At 42.8% G+C, this 19,806-nt stretch overlaps 1 protein-coding gene across 3 annotated transcripts in view; it reads right to left on the bottom strand.

The window, feature by feature from the left end:
* IPO11 (importin 11) overlaps positions 1-18,890 on the bottom strand; it is an 85,211-nt gene extending 66,321 nt beyond the window's left edge. For 2 of the 3 annotated variants that reach the window (XM_066614860.1, XM_066614861.1), the window contains exons 1-8: positions 18,800-18,890; positions 12,544-12,687; positions 9,170-9,270; positions 6,314-6,386; positions 4,639-4,842; positions 1,724-1,856; positions 1,079-1,137; positions 308-356 (exon numbers count right to left, since the gene is read on the bottom strand). In XM_066614860.1, coding sequence (XP_066470957.1) covers positions 308-356; positions 1,079-1,137; positions 1,724-1,856; positions 4,639-4,842; positions 6,314-6,386; positions 9,170-9,270; positions 12,544-12,681 — 757 coding nt within the window. In that variant the 5' untranslated portion in view covers positions 12,682-12,687; positions 18,800-18,890. Of the gene's footprint in view, positions 1-307; positions 357-1,078; positions 1,138-1,723; positions 1,857-4,638; positions 4,843-6,313; positions 6,387-7,774; positions 7,790-9,169; positions 9,271-12,543; positions 12,688-18,799 lie in introns of those variants that run through there. The other variant, XM_066614862.1, reaches the window with a different exon arrangement.
* Between the last annotated feature and the right edge of the window lie 916 nt (positions 18,891-19,806).

Genomic DNA, 19,806 nt, shown 5'->3' with positions numbered 1-19,806 from the left:
TGTGCTGCTAAGAGCCAGAACTGCAACTTGCTGCTGACCCCACCAGGGAAAATGCTGCACTCCCAGGTAGTGTCCGGGGCCTTCGAAGGGCCTTTAAACATCAATTCTGGTTGTTAGCCAAAAACCAGAAGTGATGTTTAAAGCCCTCAGAAGGTGGCCCAGAGCAGCGATGGGGGGACACGTGGTGGAGACGCCCCGTCGGCACAGGACCCTGGAGCATTTGCCCTCCTTGACCCCCCTCTAGATACACCAGTGCTTGGGCATTACATTATAATGTATATGTGAAAGTATATCTTAAAATACTTACTGCATTCCAAAAATTGTTTTAGCCGTTCAAATACTGCATGAAGAAATCCCTACAGATGTAAAAACAACATTTTAAACTATGAAAGGCAAAAGATTTCACTCAACTTCTGTCAAACTACATAAAAACAATTGAGCTGGATTTTCCCTAAAGAAATGAACATTTAATATTGTCTGAAGACTTATTCAATCTGTTTTTAGGGACATTAACCAAATAGAAGGCCTAAGGACAGGGAAGGCCATGTGCTATTGGCAGGAAGTGGTAGCAAAGGTATTGGCATAAAAGTGGAATGGAGAAGGGGTAGGGAGGCAGGTTACTGAAAGACTGGTAAAGTGGGAGCAGAGTGTGCAATATGGAAGTCAGTGTGGTTACTGTAATTTACAATGGTAAACAGAACTGTAGCAATTTTTTTCCTACTAATTTGCCAACTTTTCTATTCTCGAACTACTATCATCATGACAAGGAAAAATATAACAGTTACTGATTACGTAACTTACATCTCAATATCCTTTTTTGGATACAGATTAAGCCTACTTTAAAACATTCAGGTATATCTGAATGCTACACTGATTCTTAACCTGCTTGGTCAGTCTTCTAAAGATCACTCTTAAATGTGCATGTAAGCATCAGGTCATCTCCTTTTGCAAGACAAAACTCTTCCACACAATGAAAGCAGCTTGCTATCTTCTTAGCTCACTGCTTCAAAAATATATATTGACCATAATAAAACAAAAGCCTTAAATTATTCGCAAAATAAACATGCACTTCACTTACCATCACCTCTATGTTCCGATGGGGTTCCACAAACCCATGAACAGTCAATTTACGAAGCACTGAAAAATACGATATTATTGCCTCAAAAATAAGATCACTTTCATAAAAGCCACTCCACTTGGTTCATAAAACCCAAATCCATTGCTGTAAAACATATCTGTTTCATAAAATATCAAATAAATTGGAGCTTGAAACATCTAACTTCTTATTCCTCCATTTAGTATTTTGGGAGGAGAAGGTTTATACAACGAACAGCAGATCTCACATGTAACCTACTTGCTATGGAACTTGCTTCCAAGCAAGCATGACTCAACTGCAGCCTTCATATTCATGAAGACTGCTCAAGCCTCAAAGGATCCCACCTGCCCAACCAAGGCATTGAAGGAGGGCAGGATTCTAGCATATGCGCACACAGGGCACTTTGTGGGCACTTGTGATTAAAGTAGGGGTTTTATTGGTTTTTGCTCTGGAATCTTCTCTTTTAAGATTGTGAGATCTTTGTAAAGGGAACCATCTTTTCATTTATTACCCTCTGTAAACCACTTTGTGAACTTCTTTGCTGAAAAGGAGTATATCAATATTTTATATAACATGACTAAAATACCATTATAGACATGGTAAATGCTGGAATAACAATTTTGTTACCTTTCAATGATAACAGAGTTCTTTCTAATGAATTACTAATGGCTGTTTCATCTCTACCACAGATCTGTTGGAGGAACGTATCTGTATGGTGATTCCACAAGGAACAGGTAAAGCTATAAATGCCAGAAGCCAACTGAAATAAAAAATATACATATTCATAAAGCTTGATGCATATAAAATTTTTGCCAGAAATAGTTCTTTATAAGGAAAGACAATGGCACCAATTTAACCATGACTAAATTCCACTGAAAGCTGAGATTAACTGGTTCCATTGGTTTTATTGTCACTTATGGATAAATCCTATGCACGTTTACTTGGAAATTAGGAGAAGTGCAATTCTGCACATTTGGATCTAAACTATAGCCTACCATGGATTCTGCTTACTTAAAGCAAAGAGGATATCCTTCCATTTTCATTATTTGGATCAAGATTAGTTTGCAAGTCACCCTGTGCTTCTTAGGTTCACCACAACACCACAAAACAACAGAAGATGATTAACAGCCCAATCCTATCCCTCAACACACTATAGCATACAGTCAAGTCAACAGAGCACACATTGCATTCTATGGTAGTGGTGGTGAGGGGGAACCAGAAGGTTAATAAGAGATAACTTTTTTACTTATCTCTAGGTAGGCCTTCTGGTTGCCTACAGGTCTCCTCAAACCCACACCTCAAAATAACCACAGTTATTTTGCTAACATTAGTCACAGGAGAGGAAGGGGACAGGGCGGGCTAGAAAAATCAGGGATAGATCCAGTGTGTGCCTTTGCCATTGAGATGTACCCCCTCCAGCCTGCTCCCCAACTTACCAATAGCAGCAGGGCCTCTGGGAGCTACTGGCATGCCACACCTCAGGTTGTTTGTGCCAGTAGACCAGAAGCACACAACAGTGCCCCAACTTTTGTGGTGCTGTAAAGGGTCTTGTGCTGCTGGAGCACAAGTTCCAGAGGTGCAAGGGCCAGATATGATTGGGTCATTAGTTTGTTTGTTTTTTTTACTCTAACAGTTGATGCAAAGAAGAAAAAAAATCCCATCAAATATAAACAAACTGAGTTTCCTAAGGATTTAATCAGAATGAATAGTGGTTTGTTTTTAAATCTGTCAAAATCTGAAAACAGAGGTTTGTTGAACAACCATACTTTTAAACTATCATTGAAGGCACAAAGTACTATGCCAGAATCCAGGGTCAAAAAGCACATCTTTCTAAACAGAACAGAAAGACATTTCATTATGCTAAAATGCTCTTTCGATAAAGACCACTGCAGGAACATTGTTTACGTTCGTTTCCATACACTAGCCATTTTCAACCACAGTGCCATGGCACACTAGTGTACTGTGAACGGTCTGCAGGTGTGCCACGGGAGTTTGAGGGAGGGTCATTTACTACCAGGGCCACTGGGGGATGTGAGCCCCCACCAACACCATGGCGTGCCCTGTCAATTGTTAAAAAACTGGTGGTGTGGCTTGACAAATTAAAGTACCTTGTCATTGTGCCTTGAGATGAAAAAGGCTGAAAATAACTGGCATTCACTGACTGTAAGTAAGGTGCCACTTTCGAATACTCACCCATTTCAGTCTGGTTTCCAGCCGAAGTTTGAGATGAAAATGGTCACCCTAATTAATGAACTACGCCAGAAAATAAACAGGAGAAAGACATCCCTATTGGTTTTGTTGGACCTCTAACTTTTGATACTGAAATACAAGTTTATTTTGATAAAAAAAAATTATAAACACAATGCCCAATCCTACCCAACTTTCCTGCACCAATGCAGCTCCAGTGCAGCCTCCAAGTAAAGCAACAAATGTTCTTTTGTTTTAAGGCTTCTGTGACTGTTCCCCCATTGCAGGATGCAGTGCATGTCCAACTGGCATGGCTGCATCACCGCTGGAAAATTGGACAGGATTTGGTCCACAGTGTGTTAAAACTATTTTGATGACAGACACATAGCTAATCAAAATGCAAACTAATTAATCTGTGTTTGTCAAAAGCTATTTAAATTATGACAGAGCACTGCAAGAAAGAAACAGATGGCTATATATTTAAAAACATTAAACAAGTATTTTTCAGATATAATCCCATTTACATCTTAAAATGCAATTGCTCCTTCCAGAAAATAACTGGATTTTATGAATTCTGCCAGAAAATTAATTTAGGTGCTATATATCAAAGATCCTCCACCTTTCCATGTGTGCTGTCAAATACATTGTGCTTCAGACAGCTCGGCTTCACTGAACTGAAGAGTTACGGAGAAAAATACATTTTCTTAGTAAGTTTCTTATGTGGGACCCATCAATATCCCTTTTGTGGTTTTTATTGCAGAAATCTAAGATCAGATAAAAAGCTGTGCTGAAATAACAGTATAGTATAATTAGCATAGACTATATTTAACTTCATAAATTTTAATGCTTAATCTTCATAGTACATGTTTTATTAAATAGAATAGATCAAAAATTCACCTATGCTAATATGATCCTATGCAATTATAATAAGCATTGTTGTGTTCCTTAACTATGATGAAGTGTTGAAGTTATAGATGTACTACCATCTTGGCTGGGAAACTATGGTCTAAAATAGATTTGCAAATCATGGTTAACATCAACCAGTGCATCATTTATGTACTTGATCTATGTCATCTGCACATGAACTCAATGGGGACTCCTCTGTAAGAAATATATTTGCACCAAACCAAATGCACATGGTGGGCTGACGTTGCAGAGGAGATCACAATCAAAACAGTACATTTGTTATCACAATGCTATCAAATACAATAATAACAAATAAATATTTTCAACTCAATGACCACTCAGAGAGAAGTATTTTGTGTTCTAAACTTGGTGCAGAGGCACCAAAGCAGTATGCCTGACAAGAGACACTAATCTGAAGAAAATGGTGCACTACTGGAAACAATACTTACATCATAGAAAAGTTTTCTATCTGCAGCAAGTCGCTTGGATGCCAAAGTCTTTGTGACATGATAAAAGGTAAGCAAAGCTCGATGTTGGCGAAGATCATCTTGAATTTTAACAGATTCTACAAGGGTGGGAATAAGTTCAGGCCACTGTCTAGGGCAATCCAGTCGAGCAACTTTTGCAATCAACACAGAAATCTGAGTGGCAATCTGCAAAGACAACCAAGGGAAACCTTCACTGTTAAAACAGCAGACACACATCCTCATATAATGCCTATAATTCAAAGAGAGTTAAGCATGTTTATGCTCACTGATTTTAGTGTTAACAACCTTGCATATCTGCTGATATTCAGGCAACATATCTTATGTTATCACCATATTAACATACTGTTTCAGCCAACATTTAACACAGCAGACAAATTAATTTGATTCAATAATCATACAAAAAGAGCAAAGAATAGTTAATAAACTATTAGAAGAGCAACTTTCTCTTTAGTTATCACCTCAACAACGCAGCTTAGTATCCAGTTCCCTCTGCTCCTGTGTATGTCTATATAGTCATCTTGATGGTTAGATGTACATATACAATACTGTACATAGTTCTACCATCTTAATCTAGCTGTCAAGATACAGTATACTGTTTTATTTTTGTTATCACCTTATAACACTATTTAACCTGTTAGCCTTTAAAATGCTGTAGAATTCATTGTTCAGCTGAAATATACTTAACATATCTCCAGAATGTAACATTGTTTATCATCTATAAGCATGAACTCACATATTTTGATTGTATCAACATCTTCTATGAGAAGCCCCACTTTTGCGAAGTAGAAGAGGCAATTTTGGCCAGACTTCCCCTCCCTCTGCACTCCCCTACATCACCCAAAAATTATTCCTGCAGGTTTGGGGGCCCTTGAGATCAGATATTTGGGGGTACAAAGAGTACTGAAAGATAATTAGGTTAAAATTTGCTCTCCTATCCTTGCACAAATGGGGCTTCTTCCACTTGCAGAAGAATAATCTGTGGGCTTCTACACATGAATGCATATACACTACAATAGTGGTTCCCAAACTTACTTGGGGTCACAGCACCCCAGCAGCCTCTTTGTGCTGGCTCAGTTGGGTGTTGCCTTCTTGGATCTTTCAAAATCTCACAAGATCCAAGATGTTGGTGCTTGGGAAAACTGATAGGAGAGGAGATCAGGGATATCACCTGCTGCCCTAAGGCTTCGTGGTGCACAGTTTGGGAACCACTGCCCTACAACTATATTATCTAAGATTATGTTATGAGTCTTATGTTTCTAGATGTTTCTAGATATGTTGCTATTTTTGAGGTCATCATTCCAAATAAGTCAATTAATATCTACAGTTCTGTTTTGCAAGAAATTCTAATGAAAAAGAAAAATAGGAACAGAAAAAAAATCAATTTAAGACTCCAGTTAAGACTTCCACATGCACAAGGCATATAACTATGGCTTATGCTAATGAATTACCATTATAAATATTTTTCTTGTAAAGTATAACAAGAAATATTTACCCAAATATTTTTTAAAATACCAAATCCATTTAATTCTGAACTTAACTTATTATCTTATAAAACTTATTATTAACAGTAATTATTATTACAAAAACATATCCCAAGGAAAAAAAATTATGTTGCATCATTTATATAATCACAAACCTGATTTACTGGCTCATTGAAATTGGCAATAAGCCCTGCGCGCAATGTCGATTTTTCCTCTTCTGAAAGGGCACTGTTTAAATAGGGGAGAGGAGTAGAACAAAGGCCAAAATGAGTAAAGTAACTGAGTATGTAATTTCTTAAAATCTAAACATTTGAAAGCTATTTGTGCTCATCAGGAATGCTGAACTGAAGAATACTTTCCAGTAATATTCATTTTTTAAACCGCAAAATCATTCAGATAACTGACACTTCATAAAATGAAGACAAGGCCAGATCAACAAATACACCTTAGAGGTTTATGCTTTCCTTGCCATAACAATTTATATTCTCATACATATTGCTATTTTATTTAGAGAGCTAATTCTGGACTTGATTCTAAGTGAACAGAGCTCAAATCTTCATTCTTTCAAGAACTGCACTGTAGCTGCAATTCTGTACAAACATACTTGAGAGTAGGACCCACTGAACTCCCCTGGAGTTATTTCTGAGTGACCTGTAACTGATTTTAGGCCTGTCACTTTCTCTCAAGTCTAACCTTATCATCACAGGGTGATGCTCTGCATATGCTGCTGTGAGTTAAATGGAAGAATGAATGATACAAACATGATACTATGTGGCTATTTCATTTGACCACTACACAAAAGTTCAGCAATTTTGCTGCCAAGTCAAATACTAAATGGTACATAAACTCTGTTTGAAAATGTGTCAACGTTTAACAACTTGGAATTAAGTGGACAGAAAAGATATGGCATGCCCCAAATCTATGGGCTGGATCCAAAGACCGGGGGGGGGGGGGAGCTGCTGATGCTATTCCAGAATAGCTCAACACAGTATTGTATACAGTATTGGCAACCTTCAGTCTCGAAAGACTCTGGTATCGCGCTCTGAAAGGTGGTTCTGGCACAGCGTCTAGTGTGGCTGAAAAGGCCAATCCGGGAGTGACAATCCCTTCCACACCGGGAGCAAGTGCAGTCTGTCCCTGGTCTGTCTCCCTGGCTATGGGCCTTCCTAGCTGCCCAATGAGATGCAATGATCTCTCCCACCGTCGGAAGCAGCCCCTGGCGTCATGCTCTACGCCAACACAAGAGTTCATAAATTGCTACAAGTAGTTCTCACGCTTCCACTTGTGCAAAAAACTATTCTCATGCTTCCACAAGATGTTGGAGCAAGCTCTTGTGCAAGTAAAAGAACATTTACATTTGGTTTCACTTTTCTTATGCAACATTGTAACTAACACAAGATATGAAACAGACTTTGGTGAAAGACAACTTTCACATGTGGAAGGGCACCTCTAGATCCAGTTATACGATTCCAAAAGAGGAATGTGCCTGAGTTTGCTTTGCTATACATATTTATATTAGCAAATAAGAGCAGAGAAGAGCTGGCTGAGGTCTAACCTTTTCAATAATCAGCAGCGACACTGATAAGAAATTCAAGAATATAAACCAAAGGTCAAACCTTATTTGCTTTCTAGAGCAGTAGCCATGTCCAGCAAGCCCCACAACAGGCTTAGGGGAGCTGTAATGTGGAACAAGGAACTATTAAAAAAGAAAAAAAAATCTCACTCCTTGTGGATCTCTCCTTAAACTTTTCTGACAACCAAACATTGCAATTTTCAAAAAAAAAGAAAGAAAAAAGAATAATTTATGGGTAAGTACAACCAGAGTAATCTTAAAATATTAAACAAAAAAATCTCTGCACTACATATGGCTTTTCATATTACAACTTTGTCATTCCCTAAATATTTCCTACATTCGAAATTAGGATCTATTTAGATATTTTTAAAATGAAAACATTTTGGCAACTGTTCATACTAATGCAATACTGACACCCACAGGATGGTAGAAGTAGTCACAGTCTTATTTCTTGACATAAAATAGTCATACTGCCAGAAAACAGATTTTGATTTAGCAGTCTCCATCTAGCACTAAATGGTGCTAAATCTTTTACTCAGATTTACTTTTACTCACTAATCTTTTACTCACTAAATCTTTTACTCAGAAAATGTATATGATGCTCTTGAAACCTTGGAAATTAGCTAAATAAAATGCTAAGCATCTGAATAATTTATAAACAAAGACCTCTAATTGAAGCGCAACAGAAACTACCATCAGAAAAGTACTAAGAAACCATTTTACTATCAAATTTACTACCCACACAGACATGTTACCAAAAAAGGTAACCAAAGACACATGAAGTTGAACTGCACACTATTCAGCACAATTCTTAAACATCTACTCCAGTGCTTTTCAAACTTAGCACTGGGATCCACTTTTTAGAATGACAATCTGTCGGGACCCGCCAGAAGTGATGTCATTAACCTGGAAGTGATGTCATAGCTGGAAATGACATCAATTTAGGCTTTAAACTTAAGCTGCGATCAGTCAAAGGTCTCATTACACAGCTTGCTAATGCTGTTATTTTGCATAGCTCAGAATTCAAACATTCCAACTCAGAAGTCAAAACAGAATGTAGACTTGGATCCTTTTCCAACCACACAGCCCTTCCCCTTTTCCAGAGTCCCATCTTCTCACCTATTCAGGGCAAATCACCATGCTTCTCTCCCACTGGGCGCTCACTCTGTCCAGCAGTTCTGTGCCCTGTATTTTCAGCGGCAACTGAATTAGGTGCTACATGGCCCACCTGAAATTGACTTGTGACTCACCTAGTGGGTTCCAACCCACAATTTGAGAAACTCTGATCTACTCAATGAACGAATGACCATTTGTTAACTTTTCCTGATTGTTTTTAATGTATCTTCTTTCCCCAGTTCCTATAAGTTTAAATTTATGGGTGCTAAGATAATAAAATAATTCCACACTGTAAAACAGAAATAGGAAATGTCTTCCTTACTGTGGTGCCACACGCCTCCAATAGCGGTCAATTCCATTTTTGAAGTAAAGTACAGCTAACCACCTCACGTTCACATCCAAGGTGTGATTTGTGAAGATATTCTGTAAGAGAAGTCCAGAGTTCAACAGAGCTTTAGACACACTCATATTATCTTTGCACTAGAGATTTACACAAAAGAACCAATATAAGTGAAGTGATTTAAAGAAAACAAATAAAGCTTAAGAAATCCAATATAGGATATAACATAAAGGAAGCCACTATCTTTCATTTAATAAGAAACAATCTACTCCTATTTCTTTATTCCCTGACATCCGGCAGGATTGAACACAAAAGATTTCATTTTTATGTTTTAAAATATGCTCATTTATTTCTCTCACTATTTGTGGGGAAAGAACACCCAAGATTCTGACATAAGTTAGGAATCGGGAAGAGATGACTTTCTACCAGTTATGAAGATTACTATTGTTACAATGCAAGCAAGTGGACAGGGAGAACCTGACCATCCCTGCCTTGCCCCCTCACTTGCATTACAGAAGCATACCATGCTACTCCTTTACTTTTATTCCAATCACTTTAGCTGAAGTTTTATGAACAAAGTTATTGGTATTAACATTGAGATTACCTGTAATATCTTTATTTTTTAATTTTTTCTGTTTATTTTTAAAATAGTAAAATAAAAACATAGATTTTAAAAAAACAAAAACAAAGTTACTGGTATTTAAGGCTATTCAGGAGCTGAGCTTGCTGTACCTAAGAAAATGGCCCTGCAATGCAGTACAAGGTACCTCTGCAAACTGATGAATTTGTGTCACAAAGAGACTTGCTTGGATGGTTTTATATAACCACACTGTACATCATTCTGTAATAGTGGCTCCTAAACATGATAACACCAACTTACAAGACACAGTGAAATGTACCATGGTTTTTCTTTCAGCCTGTATTTATGTTCAACAAAGCACCAACTGCTTGTTAGCTGTGGAGGATAAGGCACTGCAAGCCAACAACATAAGGGAAGCCTCTCCAGTCACCTATTCATGAGAAGGTTGGAAATATCTTGCTTTTCATACAAAACAAATCTGTGCCACAACTAAGAGCCTAATCCTGTGCTCGGTGGCACACCTTCACGCCGCCGAGCACAGTCGCAAATGTGCCATAAGGCATGTTTGCAAGCCTCACCGCTGGGCTCCCACCCATGCTAGCCTAGCGCCGGCCAGTGCTGGGCTAGTGCAGGGTGGTTGCCCAGCCTCTGTGGCTCGGCAGTCTCATGGTCTCATGAACCACCGAGCCGCAGCACGGTAAGGGTAAGAGGGCAGGGACTTCAATCTTCTGAAATCTTCTTCAATCTTCTGAAATGTGCTCCATATTGAATTCTTATTCAGTTAAACAAATTAACATAAATAGCCCTTGAGGCTGTTCTTAATTAGAAGGACTAGAAAAAACATTTCCAATTCAAAGGTTTTAATGCAAAGAGACTTCAGTTTTGTTAACTGGTATTAAATAAATTCCATTTCTTTTCTGCAATTTACTTAGGTAGACATCAAAGGATAAAGCAATCATTTGCCCAGGCTTGGTAGTTTCCTAAGAAGTTTCTCTCTGGTCTGTAGGAAGAGGTTTGTTTTAAACATGTGAGAGCCCAATTCTATCCAGCACAGGAGCAGTGGTGACAGACAGCTCCTGCTATATCTTGTGCTTTGATTTGAGCAGGTTGGAAGTCTTATCAGAGTAAAGCAACATTATCCCCCTTATTCCAAGTAAAGCCCCAGACTACTCAATGGAGCTTCTTGGAACTGCACCAGCTATTTAGCTTGCGTAGACTCAAGAAGCCCCATGTTGGGCTTTCACGCCTGTGAGAGGAAACCAGATTCAGATGAGGCAGCCTCCACCAGTCCCGCCCCGTTCCTGGGCCCATCTGTGACACCCAGCACTGGCATGGTGAGTGCAGCACTGGCACAGCATCAAATTTGGCTGTGAGAGATCACTTAACATGCTAGAACTGTAGGCGCAAAACCCCAACCTGCAGGTTGGATCCAGCACCTGTCAAAAGCCTTCCCCCAGCAGAACAGAACTTTCTGTTCCATGCCACAGTGTCTTATCTTTCAGACCAATCACTGCAGCAAGACACAACAAGCAGCTGCTTCCACTGCCCATCACAACTTGCTGCAGAGATCATCTTGAAAGATAAGACAATGCAGCATGGACCTTGTTGCCAGGGGAAAACTTTTTTCCAACACAGCAGTCCCATGGTTTGGAGACTTCTATGCTAGAAGGACAGTACCATATGCAATTTAGGCAATCTGAACAAGCACAGTCTGCTTCCTGTATATGAAGGCGGAAGTTCAACATTCTGTGCCTTAGCTTGCTCTCTGTAATGAAGCCCATATAATGAAGCAACATGTAATGAAACCTGTTTTGAGGAACAAGATAAACACATACTTTATTAGCAGTTCTTCATGAGGGCAAGCCACATTAATGTCCTCAATTCCTGATGAACGCAAGACAGTAGTGTTTAAAGCTTGTCAAAATTTGATTTATTCTTTTAGACAGGGCTTTTTTCTGATCACTTTTAAAGGGATGAGACATTTACTCAAGACAGTTAATATATTCCTCCATATGTACTTTTCACACACACAAAAATGCAAGCCATCTTGAAGTTTATACAGTGATGCCTCTGCATTAAAGGAGGTTCAATTCCCGGAACATCCACTGATACTAAAACCTGAGGATAATCAAATCCACGGGTATCAATGCCTATAAAGCTCCAGAGGTCGGCGGAGTTGTGCTCCAGAGGGTGTTCTGAGGCCTGTGGTGGCTGCGCGCATGCTCCATGAACCTCAGAATACCCTCCAGAAAAGAATGGCCTCTGGAGGGTCGAGGCCGGGACAACCCTGTGGGGTTCTGGAGCCAGGGACAGTCAAATCCGCGAGACCAGAATCCATGGATAAAGAGGCCCGATTATATTTCTAAAGCAGACTGAGAGCCCAAGCGTATGCATGTCTACTTAGAAGTAAGTTCCATTATAGTCAATGTTGCTCACTCCCAAGTAAGCATGGATCGGATTGCAACCTGAGGAAATAAATCAGTTAAATCCACTCACTAGTACCCCATACGTTCTGTGAATGTTGATCTGTTACAAGCTCTGTATCTAGGAAACATTAAGATCTATTAAAGCACTGTTCAGAATGAATTAATTGCCACAAAACCCACATTTTCAACAGCAGCAAGATGGGTCTCTATCTCTTTACCATACAAACACACACTGCTGGACAAATACCGGTAAGTACATTTCAGAAGGAACTAGGAGGATAAGAGAAAAAGGAAGCCATAACAAACAAAACTATATAAGAAAATGTATTGTGAACACTTCTGAAGCTTACCAACAATACTGAATAGAAACCTGGTTGTGTCTCCCACTGTTTCAGTTGCTCCTCTGCTGGTTTCAGCACAGCAGTATCTTGGCTAGTGGCTTGGCTCAACACCTGAAGTACAATGCTGCTGGCACTATCGAGATCCATTAAAATCTGAAGAAGATATTTTAAGAGAAAGACATTAACACAAAGATAAACATATTAAAGCTATCTTACAAGGCACTATTGCCTGTTATCTGGCAACTTAGCTACTCATTGAACTCAAATCTGTGAGAAAGACCAAGACTTTAAACCTGCAATTAAATTACTTTTCTACAAGAATTAATACATTATTGATAATTCATAATAAATGATTCAATATTATTGTCAAATTTCACAACAATGAAAATGTTACGGGCTTGGTTCCGACATAACAGTAACTATGCTTTGGTTTTAAATGAGTAACAGCCCAATCCTGAGCTGCCCGGGGCATGCAGCTTTGGTGGCACCTCAAACGGCTGCTCCCGCATACTGCATGCCTCCGGCTGCTGCAGGCGGCGCCTCGAGAGAAGGGGACTTTTGTCCCCTTACGGCACGTTTGCGACAGTGCACGCCTGAGGGAAGCCACTGCTCATAGCCCAGGATTGAGCTCTAAGCTGTGTGGTTGCACATGTTCTTCTGTATGCTCACATTTTTCTTCTTCCTCCACCTGCACACTCTTTCTCAAGTGCTTCCTCTTCTGTGGTTTGATCACAATTTCCAGCTGTAGTTTGCAGGAACACCAGTCTAGTTTGGATGAACCTTCAAAACCTCAATTTGACACAGATTTTTATATTAGCTTTCAGTCTTAGCTTTTCTAATATGGGTACTGTAACACTGACCTGCTGCAATGGAAATGCACAAGTTCCCTTGAGGAGATAGGGTGTGGTGTCAACTGTGGCCCCGTGCCCTGACAGTCAAGCATAGGGTTAACCCCAGAGCTCTAACTAGCAGTGGGTCTGCTGCAGCTATGTCCTGTCTGATGCCCTGACATGCAAGCATAGGGTTAACCCCAGAGCTCTAACTAGCAGTGGGTCTGCTGCAGAACTGCAGCCACTAGAGGCAACCAGGTCATAAAGGGATAAAAGTAGCACCTGGAGAAGGGAGAGTTTGGTGGGTGTAGAAGGAAGAAGTTTGAGAGACCAGAAGGAAGGAGCTTAGAGGAGACGGAATTAAACTGATGGACTAATTGACTTCTGAGGATTGCTGGAGCAGAGACTGGTGTGTGCTAAAACCCGCTGTGGACCAAGTTGTGGATGCGGTGGCTGGAGAAGCTGCTGGCAGAAGAGGAGAGGGGAGGGAAGCTAATTGGCTTTAAGTTGGCATAGGTTCTCTAGGCAAAGCCTGACTAGTAATTTGGCAAAACTCCTGCCATTCAAGGTTGATGCAAGGATTACACCCAGATAATATATGTGACTTACTTTGAACATTCAGAACATAAGAACAGCCCCACTGGATCAGGCCATAGGCCCATCTAGTCCAGCTTCCTGTACCTCACAGCAGCCCACCAAATGCCCCAGGGAGCACACCAGATAACAAGAGACCTGCATCCTGGTGCCCTCCCTTGCACTGGCATTCTGACATAGCCCATTTCTAAAATCAGGAGGTTGCACATACTCATCATGGCTTGTAACCCATAATGGATTTTTCCTCCAGAAACTTGTCCAATCCCCTTTTAAAGGCATCCAGGCCAGATGCCATCACCACGTCCTGTTGCAAGCACTGTGCAAATACAACTATGCAGTTCTATGCACTATGCATAGAACCACTATGCAAATGCTAAGAGTTATTTTGCTTGCTTTTTAAACTTTAAAAAAGACATATAGACTGTGGCAGATTTTAAATTGTGCTCTAAAACAATACTCTAGATCAGTGTTTCTCAAACTGTGGGTTGTAAGCCAATTTCAGTAGGTCCCCATTCATTTCAATATTTTATTTTTAATATATTAGACTTGACAGGAGGAGGCAGGAGGTCAGGTCTAGAGGGTTAAGCCTCCATTTGCCTGAAGATAACATCCGAAGGTCGCCAGTTCGAGGCTACCGGCACCATGCGACCCTGAAACAGCTGACAAGCTGAGCCGAGTTATTCCATCTGCTCTGAGCGTGGGAGGATGGAGGCTAGAATGTGCAACCAGATCAAAGAAAGAAACATCTGAATGTTGTGGTTTCTTGAAAGATAAAACCTTTCAAATTGTAAAAATCCCTACGGGGATTTAAATTTGCCTCCCTATGTAAACCGCCTTGAATAAATTCTGAGGAGAAATCTGAGGACCAAGAAAGGCAGTATAGAAATACCTGTATTGTTATTGTTGACACTCCCATGGAATGTGACTGCATTTGGGGAAAATGTTACAGATTTGTAATTTTAACAGGCTACTCTGTATAAGCTTTTAACAATATAGTCAATGGGGCTTACTTCTGGGTAAGTGTTCGGTAGGATTGCAGCCTAGAATTGTTAAACATTTTCCTGCTTGATGTCACCCAGTCAAGACATCACTTCTGGAAGATCTGGACAGATTCTCATTCTAAAAAATGGGTCCTGGTGCTAAAAGTCTGAGAACCACTGTTATAGATTGAAATAGAGTTCCTTATAAGATTCACTTTATCTAACAGGCCAAGGTCCAGATCCAGCTTCTGGGCCTTTCAGTCAGTCCAGGAACAGTAAATACTGGAGAAGATATGCAGCACAAGTGATAGGGGTTTTACATGGTGTGGGTGGAAAGGACTGAGGCTGCAATCCTAACCAAAATTACCTGGGAGTAAGTTCCATGGATGATAATATTACTTACTTCTCAATAGATATGCATAGGATTGGGCTCTGAGAGAGATGCAAATTGACAGGTGTGAGTATATAATGAATATTTATATTGCAAGTTTATACAACATCTTTCAACAGAAATACCATTTGGGGAGCTAGTGGATGATATAGAAGATCAAGCTGTGTGACAGCATGGCCCTCATTCATTTAGTTATTTAATTATACAGCACCATCAATGTGCATGGTGTTTTATAATAGAAAACACTTCTAGAAATGGACACAAGACAAGATAGCAGACAAAAATGAGCAGAGTAGTGCTAAAGTATAAGGGAAAAAAATATGAGCTTATTTCATGTGCTTGGGCCTACTGGCAAGTACAGTACAGGGACTGGTAATAAAGTCTTCACAGAAAAAGTAGGTTTAGAGGAGGAACTTAAAGGAAGCAAGGGTTCAGTTCTATTCAACTTTCCAGCACTGAAGCAGCCATGCCAATGGGGTGCGCGCTGCATGACAGATCAGGAGAGAGATCTTGGGGTGGTGGTGGACAGGTCGATGAAAGTATCGACCCAATGTGCAGCGGCAGTGAAGAAGGCCAATTCTATGCTTGGGATCATTAGGAAGGGTATTGAGAACAAAACGGCTAGTATTATAATGCCGTTGTACAAATCTATGGTAAGGCCACACCTGGAGTATTGTGTCCAGTTCTGGTCGCTGCATCTCAAAAAAGACATAGTGGAAATGGAAAAGGTGCAAAAGAGAGCAACTAAGATGATTACGGGGCTGGGGCACCTTCCTTATGAGGAAAGGCTACGGTGTTTGGGCCTCTTCAGCCTAGAAAAGAGACGCCTGAGGGGGGACATGATTGAGACATACAAAATTATGCAGGGGATGGACAGAGTGGATAGGGAGATGCTATCACATAATACCAGAACCAGGGGACATCCACTAAAATTGAGTGTTGGGTGGGTTAGGACAGACAAAAGAAAATATTTCTTTACTCAGCGTGTGGTCGGTCTGTGGAACTCCTTGCCACAGGATGTGGTGCTGGCGTCTAGCCTAGACGCCTTTAAAAGGGGACTAGACAAGTTTCTGGAGGAAAAATCCATTACGGGGTACAAGCCATGATGTGTATGCGCAACCTCCTGATTTTAGAAATGGGTTATGTCAGAATGCCAGATGCAAGGGAGGGCACCAGGATGAGGTCTCTTGTTATCAGGTGTGCTCCCTGGGGCATTTGGTGGGCCGCTGTGAGATACAGGAAGCTGGACTAGATGGGCCTATGGCCTGATCCATTGGGGCTGTTCTTATGTTCTTAAGGGAATATTTGTTCCCTTACCTTGGGGCTGCATCTGTGTTGAAAAATTGGATAGGACTGAGTCCTCAGAGAGGAGGCATCATGCAGGTGATGTGAGAGTTTCACACATAAAGAGCAGAAAGGGAGTGAGAGTTTCACACATAAAGAGCAGCAAGGGAGCAAGGACAACTGTGAGGGTGAAGACCCCCTTTGGGTAACTGAGGTGGTGCAGTGACACAGGCATGATGATCACAGACAGGAGTATTTTGGGATACAAGAGTAACAAAGTAAGGAGAGATATGAATTGCTTTGAAGGCAAGGACCAGAAGTTTGTGCTGCATGTATGAGTGGACAGGAAACCCATGCAGGGCTTGATAAGATCAGGCTGACAAAAAGAAATGCAACCAAAAGCAGGATGGAGGTGATGAGGGGCTCTACTTGGAGCAGTGTTTCAGACTGCACAGTGGTTAGGATTTCTGTGTTTCTCAATGTTTATCCTCTGCTGTACCACTTCACAAAGTACCACCGGACGTAACTGGTGGTGACATCATTACCAGTTACTTCTGGATTGGGAGTTCAGATGCAACACAACAAACACCAGTAAGAAGTTCAGTGTGGACAGGAGAGCTTTTTCAAGCATGTATTGGTCTCCTACCACTGTTTGTGTTGTGCTCCTGGTTTTGCTGCTGGCAGCAGTGGTCCAAGGGGCCTGTGAGCACTACCAGACACCACCTCAAGTACCACTGGTAGTACCTGTACCACTGGTTGAGCAACGCTGCTGTTTCTCAAATTTTATTAGATTTCTAGAAAAATACCATAAATAATGAGTTGTGTATGTGGGGTGGGGAGGAGCATTGGGGGGGCATCTAACAGAACATAAGAAGAGCCTTGCTGGATCAGGCCATAGGCCCATCTAGTCCAGCTTCCTGTACCTCACAGTGGCCCACCAGATGCCTCAGGGGCACACAAGACAACAAGAGACCTACATTCTGGTGCCCTCCATTGTACCTGGCATGCTGAGGTAGTCTACTTCTGAAATCAGGTTGCACATACCGACCATGGCTTGTAATCTGTGAGGGACTTTCCTTCTACAAACCTGATTGATCCCCTCTTAAAGGCATTTAGGCCAGATGCCATCACCACATCCTGTGGCAAAGAGTTCCACAGACTAAATACACACTGGGCAAAGACATGTTTTCTTCAATCTGTCCTAACTCTCCCGACATTCAACTTTAGTGGATGTCCCCTGGTTCTGGTGTTGGTGTGGGAAGGAAAAGCGCATCCCTCTAGCCACTGTATCCCTCACCACCACCTACGGCAAGGAGTTCCACAGACTAATCACATGCTGGGTAAAGAACTATTTCTTTTCTCTGTCCTGACTCTCCCAACACTCAATTTTAGTGGCTGTGCCCTGGTTCTGCTGTTGTGTGAGAGGGAAAAGAACCGGTGGCGTAGCTGGAGGAGAGGCAGAGCAGCCGGTTTGGCAGGGAGGATCAGCGTGGCGGAGAAGCGGCCTCTCCCTTCGGAGCCATTCCCAGCAGGGGGAGTAAAACGGAGCTGTACGGCTGCTCCGCCCCTCTCCAGCTACGCCACTGAAAAGAACATCCCACTATTCATCAGCACATCCTGTGGCAAGGAGTTCCACAGACTAACCTCACGCTGGGCAAATAAATATTTCCTTTACTCTGTCCTGACTCTTGGTGGGTGTCCCCTGGTTGCGGTGTTGTGTGGGAGGGAAAAGAACACCCTGCCATCCACCCCCTGCATAATGTCTTTCCCATATCATGTGGCAAGGTGTTCCACCAGCCAACAATGCCAGCTGTGGCTGTGCCTGGTGCTGCTGTTGTGTGGGAGGGAAAAGAGCAGCACTACTCTGTCCCCCTCTCCACTCCCTGCAGAAGGGGGAGGGCAGGAGCTTCCCCTCCCTGGTCCACAGCTGTGCCACAGATGGGAGCCCCCGAGGCAGCCCAAGAGCCTGCAGCTGCTCAGCGGGGTCCAGCCACCCCCTCTCTGGACTCAGAGGCCGGCCGTTAGTGACGGTTGGGACTCTGCTGACCCGCCTACCGGCCACCAGCGACTGGCAGGGGGGCGGGGGGCTGAGAGCTGCTGCGCCCCCCCTCCCAGCAAGCCGCCTGCCTCGCGTCCCTCGTAGAGAAAGGAGGCGCACGTGCGCGCGCGCGCCCCCACCGGCTCACCTCTTTCCTCGGTGTCGCGCACGCGGGTCCCTTTCTTCCGAAGCTCGCGCCACTCGGCGGGGATGTGCACACACGCACACCTTGCCGAGGCAAGCCGGCACCGTTCAGTGACGTCAGCGCCACGCGCCAGCCGCTCTCGCTCTCTCTTCCTTCTGCCCGACCTGCTCCTTCCCTTCCCTTAGCGACTGCGCGCGCCAGGGTTTCGCGTCGCCACAGCAACCGTAGACGGAAGGCCTGACACGAAGCTTCGCCTCCGCTGTGGAAGCGAAGGAGCAAAGGGGGCGGGTGGCTGGTCTCTCGTGATAGGAGGCAGGCGGAAAGTCTAGCCACGCTTTCCTGGGAGGAAGCCCCACTGACTGTCCTGGGACTGGCTTCTGAGTGGACAAGCACAGGCTGGGCTCTGAGGCTGCAGTCCCTTCCTCACTGCCCTGGGAGGAAGCCCCACTGACTGTCCTGGGACTGGCTTCTGAGTGGACAGGCACAGGCTGGGCTCTGAGTCTGCAGTCCCTTCCTCACTGCCCTGGGAGGAAGCCCCACTGACTGTCCTGGGACTGGCTTCTGAGTGGACAGCACAGGCTGGGCTCTGAGGCTGCAGTCCCTTCCTCACTGCCATGGCAGGAAGCCCCACTGACTGTCCTGGGACTGGCTTCTGAGTGGACAGGCACAGGCTGGGCTCTGAGGCTGCAGTCCCTTCCTCACTGCCCTGGGAGGAAGCCCCACTGACTGTCCTGGGACTGGCTTCTGAGTAGACAGGCACAGGCTGGGCTCTGAGGCTGCAGTACCTTCCTCACTGCCCTGGGAAGAAGCCCCACTGACTGTCCTGGGACTGGCTTCTGAGTGGACAGGCACAGGCTGGGCTCTGAGGCTGCAGTACCTTCCTCACTGCCCTGGGAGGAAGCCCCACTGACTGTCCTGGGACTGGCTTCTGAGTGGACAGGCACAGGCTGGGCTCTGAGGCTGCAGTCCCGTCCTCACTGCCATGGGAGGAAGCCCCAATGACTGTCCTG

This window comes from Tiliqua scincoides, chromosome 2, assembly GCF_035046505.1.
Source record: "Tiliqua scincoides isolate rTilSci1 chromosome 2, rTilSci1.hap2, whole genome shotgun sequence".
NCBI lineage: Eukaryota > Metazoa > Chordata > Lepidosauria > Squamata > Scincidae > Tiliqua > Tiliqua scincoides.
Note: the sequence above shows the minus strand (reverse complement) of the source record. Positions and strands in the feature narration are given on the sequence as shown.